The 8,796-nt window shown below is 41.1% G+C and overlaps 1 protein-coding gene across 1 annotated transcript in view; it reads right to left on the minus strand.

The window, feature by feature from the left end:
* The window catches only part of myo10 (myosin X), a 445,108-nt gene extending 436,920 nt beyond the window's left edge, over positions 1-8,188 (minus strand). The window contains exon 1 of the mRNA XM_070880183.1: positions 7,808-8,188. Within this exon, the coding sequence (XP_070736284.1) occupies positions 7,808-7,828 (21 nt within the window). The 5' untranslated portion in view covers positions 7,829-8,188. The remainder of the gene's footprint in view (positions 1-7,807) is intronic.
* Between the last annotated feature and the right edge of the window lie 608 nt (positions 8,189-8,796).

Raw genomic sequence — 8,796 nt, forward strand, 5'->3', positions numbered from 1 at the left:
AAGACAAAGGTTCTCGACCAACCTATCCCCACCACACAGTACTGCCCCCAATCATCAAGATCCATGATGAGGCCTTGGACAACGTGGACCACTTTCCATACCTCAGAAGCCTACTGTCAACAAGTCAAACACCGCCTTCAGTGCCAGTGCAGTCTTCGGTCGCCTGAGAAAGAGGGGGTTTGAAGATCAGTACCCCAAACCCGGCACCAAGCTTATGGTCTAAAGGACTCTTATATGGTTCAGAGACACGGACAACATGCAGCAAAGCACTAGAGAAGTACCACCAACGCTGCCTCCGCAAGATGCTGCAAATCCATTGGCAGGATAGGCACACCAGTGTTAGTGTTCTCGCTCAGGCCAACATCCCCAGCATCGAAGCATTGACCATGCTCGATCAGCTCCGATGGACAGACCACATTGTCCGTATGCCAGATACTAGACTCCCTAAGCAAGCGCTCTACTCTGAGCACCGACACGGCAAGGGAGCCCTAGGTGGGAAGAGGAAACGCTTCAAGGACACCCTAAAAGCCTCCTTGAAACAGTACAACATCCCCACCGACACCTGGGAATCCCAAGCCCAAGAGCGCTCAAAGTGGAAGAGAAGCATCCGGGAAGGCGCTGAACAGTTTGAGCACGTGGAAGCCAAATGCCAACAGCGGAAGGAGCGCACGACAACCCAAGCACCCCACCCACCCATCCCTCTAACCACCACTACCGTGACAGAGACTGTAATTCCTGCATTGGACTCAGTCACCCGAGAACTCGTATTAAAGTGGAAGCAAGTCATCCTCGACTCCAAGGGACTGCCTAAGAAGAGATTTCCAAAAAGCATTTGAAAAGGTGCCGCATAAGAGGCTTCTCTAGTTTTAGGATAATATATGGAGTTGGATTCAGAACTGGCTGGCAAAACACAGACAAAAAGTAGTTATAGATGGATTTGGATCAGTTTGGAGACTGGTTACCAGTGGTGTCCCGCAGGGATCAGTGTTGGAACCGTTGCTTTTTACTAATTTTATTAATGATCTGGATTTAGGGGTTGGGGGCACAATTTGCAAATGATCGCACAATCTGTACAAGTGTTAGAACTGTAGAAGATCCTAGTCAGGCAGATTTTAATGTGTTGGGAGATTAGGCTCAAGACTGGAAAATTATGTACTGTATAACTTAGATAAGTGCAGTATTATGCATGTGGGCAGGACAAGTGCTCAACATTCATACACCCCTCAAGATGGTGGAGATAGTAAGAAATTTGGGAATTCTAGTGCATACATCCTCAAAAAGATACATGAGCAATGCCGTGCAGCAATAGCTCGAGCAAATAGGATGTTGGGGTGTATCCATAGGACAACTGAGTATCAGACGAGGCTCACTGTTTTGTCCTTGTACAAGACCTTAGTCAGGCCGCACTTCGAATACTGTGTCCATTTTTGGTCTCTTCACATGGTGGGGGGATAGTGAGGCTCTGAAAAGGGCCACTAGACTAATTTCAAGTTTAAAGCATCTTAGTTATCAGGATAGGTTAAAAAAAAGAGTTGGGACTCTATACCTTAGAGCAGTGTAGACTTAGAAACCTCAATCAGATCCCCCTCCCCCCACCTCCCCCCCACAAGATAATGAAGGGAATAGACAGTGTTCCAGCTGACAGTTTATTTCAATTAAATAGGTCAGGTAGGACCAGGGTCACAAATTTAAGTTGTATAAGGCTAGATCTAGGTTAGACGTCAGGAGGTGGTTCTTTTCCCAGAGAATAGTAGACCTCTGGAACAAGCTGCCGTTTTGTGTGGTGGATGCAGACTCACTGAATTCTTTCAAGCGAAAGCTAGATTGGTTTCTGGCTGGGGCAGAGATCACCTCTTACAGAAGGTAGGTACTGCAGGGCATTCAAGGCCAGAGTGATCTCCTGGGCTATTTCGATCGCCTAGATGGGTCGGAGAGAATTTCCCAGATTTTTTTCCCCCCCAAATTGACCTGGCTTTTAAAAAAAAAAAAAATCTGCTTTTTTGCCTCTTCCAGGAGATTACATGGTTTCGGGTGGGGTGAAGTATATATGTTGTGATACACAAGGTATCGTAATCATGTGGGACAGGCTCGATGGACCAGATGGTCTTTACCGGTCTGTTCGTATGTTTGTACTTTCATATATGCTATTAATCATTGACTAATGCCATAGCAACCCACAAATAAGCACAACTTTATCCCGCTGTGCAGGTTTCACTTAGCAAATAAAAAGGTGGAAATTAGAATTGACCATCAAAGAAGAAATGCATACAAGGACAATTCAATGAGCTTGTTCATGTTTATTCACTCTTGAAAGAAAAATGTTTTCCAAAATGTTTCAAATATTGGATCTTCTACCTCCATATTGACAAAGTCGTTATCACAGCGTATTCAAAAAGGATAGATTTTTGATTTAGCAGAGGATATTGTTTTTTTTTTTAAAAATAGAATATAATACACTAAAGCCAGAGCACAATTTGTTTTTCCTGCTGTTTTACTGCCTCAGCAGTCAGACAGTAGAGCGTATTCACCATATATGCAGAGCTCCGTTCCCTCCCTGGTAAATGTTTTACATTTTAAAAACATGGAAAGATTGTCCACTTCCTCAAAACATTCCAATATTAAATATATAAATTGCTCAGTAATTGACTGAATATTTTTTATTTTTTTATTTTAAATAGACTTGACACTGCATTGGAGTTATACTCAGATTGTCTAGTCTTAAGCAGTGTGCCAGCCTGCCTCAGGGATCATGGGTTTTGTGCTTTCCCCGAGTCAGATTGGGCCCCGAGTTATGCTGTCCCTTGGCAATTGAAACCACCCAACAGTAGAAATGAAAGTGGCAGTATACTTACCTTAACTGTTAGAAGTATTAAGTTTAGTACAAAGAATCAAGAAAATTTAGCCTCAATGTCCATGCTCCCATCGTTACGCTGAACCACTTTAAATCATCCACATATCGTCTAGTGATGTTACTTGGATTGTGGTATGGGGAAGCAAAAAGGGTCAGACTGCTTGGGTATGGAAGAGTCCTAAGCTAGCAAATGGCAGTTTGTAAAAGATTAGTGTGGACTTTATTTGGTTTGACTGGAGTGAAAAGGAACAAAAAGTGATTTGCAAACATACAGTCACTGTTTACAATTTAGCCATAGAACCCCCAATATCATGATTGTTAGTGGTACATTGTAGACTTTGCATCACCATGGCACAAGTATAATTGCAGTCAAACTGGCATCAATTCAAAATGTTGTATTGAGTGCCAGTAAAGGCAGTCTCACCACGTCAGGGATGCATCAATTGCGGCAACTGGGGCAATGCCAACGTTTGAAACTTGGCCACCTTTAAGTTTTTCAGGGTAGTAAAGAGGTATTCAGCTTTCTTCTGAAAATCAGTTACTTCACCAGCAGTTGGAGGCCAGTGAGCAAATCCCCTTTACACATAGGCAGATCTCTGCTTTTCCTGATTAACCAGCACAGAGTGAGGGCAGCACACTCTGCAACAAAAATAGAAAATTCTAGAAACACTCAGCAGGTCAGGTGACATATGTGGAGGCGCCAAGAATCAATGTTTTGGGTAAATACCCTTCCTCAGAACTGAAATGTGTGTCAGTTGAACAGTATTTAAGGAGGAACTGAACACAAAGTAGGAGGGGAAAAATACATTACACAAGCACAAAAATAAATAGAATGATCTGCGCTACTGTGAGGAAAATAAGATGGTTAAATGGCTGGCTGATAGGAACAGGAGACATATTAAAATCATGAGACAACGAGCATGTAAATAGCTAAGGGGGGAGGGACTTAGCAAGGTAAAAAGGGAACCTTATCAGCTTGCTGCCACCACCCCCCGCCTCCTCCATGGCTGATCTGTGCCTCAACTCCATTTACCTGCCTTTGCTCCATATCCCTCAATAACCTTACCTCACAAATATCTATCTATCTATCTCAGTCTTGAAAGCTCCAATTCTACTAGCATTTTGGGGGAGGAAGTTCCAGTAAACTGCTTCCCGATTTTGCTGACCTAGCTCTGATTCACCCACTAAAGGATTTCTCCATATCTACCCTATCAAATATTTTTACATTTCAAACATCTCGATCAGATCACCCTTCCATCTTCTATCCTTAAGATAATACAAGCCAAGTTGGGGAGCGGGCGGGGTAGTGGAGCTGAGTCCATGATCAGATCAGCCATGATCTTACTGAATGGCGGAGCAGGCTCGAGAAGCTGTACAGCCTACTCCTGTTCCTATTTCTTACCTTCTTATGTTCATGTATCCTATCCTCACAATTTAACCCTCTAAGCCCCAGTATCATTTTGGTAAGTCTGGGTTCAAGTCCCACTCCAGGGACTTGAGTGCAAAAATCTAGGCTGACGCTCCAATGCAGTGCTGCACTGTCAGAGGTACAGTCTTTTGGAGGAGACATTAAACCGAGGCCCGACTGCCATCTCAGGTGGACATAAAGATTCCATGGCACTATTTTGAAGAAGAGCAGGAGAACTCTCTTGGTCAATATTTGGTCCTCAACCAACATGACAAAAACAGGATTATCTGGTCATTATCACATTGCTTTTTGCAAACTGGCTGCCGCGTTTCCTACATTACAACAGTGACTACACTCCAAAAGTACTTCATTGGCTCCAGTGGTTGTGAAAGGCACTATAGAAATGCAAGTCTTTCTTTTAAGCCTCCTCCAAAGCTAATATATCCTTCCTAAGGTTCAATGTCCAAAACTGAATGCAGTCCTCCAGATGGGGTCTGACCAAGACTCTATCCAACTTGCCACTGGAACAAGACCTAGCTCGGTCAAGCCTGTGTGGTAGATGGTGTGTAAAGGCCACCACACGTTAAAAAAAATCCACGCACAGGCATTTTCCACCCTTTAATATGTAGTTCTGGACCTGGAATGTCAGGTCCTTCATTGAAACACCTGTGAACTCATCCATTTTTGGTATGGAAGCAAATCATCCTCAATACGAGGGACCGCCTAAGAAGATACAACTGTCACCCCTTTGTATTCCATCTCCCTTGGAGGTAACGGCCAACATTCTATTTGCCTTTTTGATTGCTTTTTGTACCTGGTCTACTGACTTAATGATTTGTGCACTTGGACTCTCAAATCTCTTTCCTCTTTCAAAGTACCTAGTTTCTCACCATTTAGAAGAATTCACCAATTTATCTTTCCAGAGTTCAACATAATGTGGTGTCATCCACTTTGAAGTCCAATTGCCATAATTCTGCCCACTCACTTAATGGGTCCATTTCCCTTTACAACTTCCTGGTTCCATCTGCACTACTTAACTGTCCTTCCTAACTTAGTGTCATCTGCAGTGTCATAATAACCTATTAAAAACAAATCTTGAGCTAAATTCCAGTTGTAGATTCTATTTAAACAAATATCAAAACAAGTTTTACACACCAGATAAAAATGTACAGAAAAATATCAATTGTTCAGTTCCCCTGTAATTACATTTTTTCACATACATTGACAAGAGCTTATATTTTTTGGCAAGGACCATCCATTCAATGTTTGATTTTTGGGTGGATGGGGGGGGGGGGGAGGGGGTGAAGGGCAACATCTTCGAGAATTTGTCATTTGTGCACTCGCAGCTCTGACTGATGTTCTTCACCACCAATTAGAGCCATCACTTTGAGGCAGTCAACAGGCAAAAGTACAAAAAACAGCTTGTTCCAAAAAGTGAACTGCACTACAAAAATCTGAATTACGGATACCAAACCATTTTAGCTCATACTGCCTTTATGTCAAGTGCAAAAAAAAACCCAAAAAAGGTAGAAACTACAGGGCAACACAGATTTAAAATAAAATTATATTCTCACTTAACTTTTCCTACACATCCAGTCTTGCATTGAATTCCTTTTATTGACAATTTGAGAAATACACCTCAGGAATATTTAGAAATCCATTTTCTCAAGGGTCAGCACGATATTTGAAATTTCTTAAGTGCAAGAAATTTGACATTTAAACAAAATCTTTTCATCAAACTTAACAAAAATTACATTGCAGAACAAGTAATTCCTCTCTTTTGTTTAACTATGAATAGAAAGAATAGTATAAATATAAACACTAAATGACGTTGCACGTTTCAATTATTTAAAAGATTAATTTAAGTTCAGAGAATTCTAAATGCCTCTACCTCTCCCCGCTCTTGCCGTGTCCATGAAATCGCAACATTAAAAAAAAACCAGAATACATATATTACCACAGGAAAACACTTGATAAAGGGATTGCACTGCAAGAGATTATATATTCCAACAAACTGATCAAACAAGTGTCTTACTGAATCACCGTCAATGATCTTATTAACACACAGGAGGAGAGATTGATTAATGTGCTCAGAGACCGGAAACAAAACCTTGCCAGTTCTGGTGCAACAAGTTTCAGTCTGTCTCGATCCAACACCATTCCACGGTCCTGTTTGCATAGATTCAGTGTGCTGTCAAATGATTAGCATAAAATTTCCTAAACACAAAGTGCTTATTAAAGAGCTTAAAATGAGCTACTAAAAGTTCAATACACGTAGAGGGGGAAGTAGGGGGGTAAATCACGTTATACTTTGGCACACATTTAAAATGTACCTCTTCTCCGTGTGTCAGCCAGTAGCTCAATTGGTAGCACACTCGCCTCGGAGACTTGAGCACAAATATGGAGACTGATACTCCAGTATGCGATGTTAAACAGAGGTTCCATCTGCTCGCTTAGGGGACGTAAAAGACCACATGGCAGTGTTTCGAAAAAGAGCAGGGGAGTTACACTCCCCAGTGTCCTGGCCAATATTTATCAACATCACAAAAACAGATTATCTAATCATTATCACATTGCTATTTGTGTGAGCTTGCTGTGCGCAATTTGCTGCCGTGTCTTCTATATTATAAGTGACTACAAAAGTATTTCATTGGCTGTAAAGCTTTGGGATGTCCGGTGGTCATGGAATGCGCTATATAAATGCAAGTCTTTTTGACCAACAGGATCAAAGCTGTTTTCAATGTCAGTTCCTTTGCTTTAAGCACAAATCAATTAATCAATGGTCGATATCAAAGTAATTTAATTTAGTCACAAATTTCTACCTTGGACAGATGTATCCAAACAAACTTTGTCATTTTAACCCAACATCCAAGATTTCTGCACACTATTCTAGCATTCAAAACACATTTCTCCCGTAAAGAGCTGTCCTAACCTTCATAAGTAGACTACACCTTTGTTTTACATTTGAAACTATATAAACAAGAGAGTTTTATTGAAATTAGATTGCAAAGCAGCTGAGAGAGAGCTGTGGCCATTTTTAGTTTGTAAATTACAGCACCACAACTGGACAATACCGCACGGTTACCTGGTCTCAGCCATGCAGTGTGTCTTTCCCACTTCGCAAAGACACAAAACAAATGACTTCTATCTTAGGATAAAAACTTATTGTCCAGAATCCTCAACTAAATGATAAAAGATTAGGAATAAGTTTTCAGCTAGAGTTGTGTAAGTGTATCTGAACATTTCCATGTAACAGCATGTTCTAAGTGTAATTCATGTCCTTGCTCTGTCCAGTTCACGGCTTCTATCTCTGCAAAAAATGCCGTATCCCTTGCAGGAAGCCTATAATTTTTGAAAGGAAATGCCAGACCTCTCAGTGAGAAGCCAGGCATCTAGCCATATCCTGGACAAGTATTCCTCGGTATTACAAGGTTCTTAATTAGCTGCTACTTCCCCTCCCCCTCCTTTCATACTACAGACAGTAACGATAATCATTAAATTAATCAAACAGATAAAAAGTACAAAAGCAAATCACAAAGTGTACTCACCTCAGTAAAGTAGTTGTCCATTGTTTAAGTGTAATCCAGTCGGTAAAAGTTTACTGTCTACAAAAGGTACATCCGAACCATGGGTTAATAATGTGTGCAACAAATGAAGGAGGTATTCCACTTCTCAGGTTTCAGAGTTACTTCACGTTACCACCAGTCTTTAAAGCAACAGACATTCACACTGAGTCCTTTGTTTTAGAGTTTCCTTAAATCGAGCAGACTGTGAAACAAGCACTCATTCATGGTTGTTTTCTTGATATACAGAGCTCTTCAAATTAAGAAGGGGGAAAAAAGCTCAAGCTCCTTTAGAATTAAAAAGTTCTACTTCTCTTAAAACTCATCGATTTTGTCCGACACACGCACACTTTCTGTTGAGTGGAGTTGCTTCTCTGACCTGACCGAACAGACTTCCACTCCCTAGTGACTAATATAGCTCCACCCAGTTCGTGCAGCCCAGCCTCTGAACCATATAAGGAAATTGGTTCCTTATCACTGAAGACATTTAAATGTAAGCCACATTGGTGCCCTCAGAAGGACCATATTTAAACTTCAGGAGTTGACCGCTTCCTTCAAATTCTAATGTATACCTTAACAACCATTGTAAAGTATTAAACAGTAAATCTGACAGTACAGGCAACGCTGTTGTCTTCAGTTTAAAATATTGAACACCTTAAAACACGACACATTTGTTTTATTATAACTAGTTATTGGAAGCTCAGGGTGGAATTTACAGAGAAATTATAAAGATATTTCCCCAAATCCTGGTATTTTTTCAGATATTTAAACATAAGTGGAATTATACAAGTATTTCTTTATGCAGTTGGGCTCTTACCCTGAAGGTATTGACTCATGTTGGGACATGAGTCTGAAGGTGCCAGAACACCTCCGGCACCTGGCAGCCATGTAAATGAGATGGAAGGTCCCTAACTGAGCCTTCTGTCTCATTTTCCATGACTTTCCGTGACCATCTTTCCATGAATTCAATGTTT

The sequence above is a fragment of the Pristiophorus japonicus genome, chromosome 5 (genome assembly GCF_044704955.1).
Source record: "Pristiophorus japonicus isolate sPriJap1 chromosome 5, sPriJap1.hap1, whole genome shotgun sequence".
Lineage (NCBI taxonomy): Eukaryota > Metazoa > Chordata > Chondrichthyes > Pristiophoridae > Pristiophorus > Pristiophorus japonicus.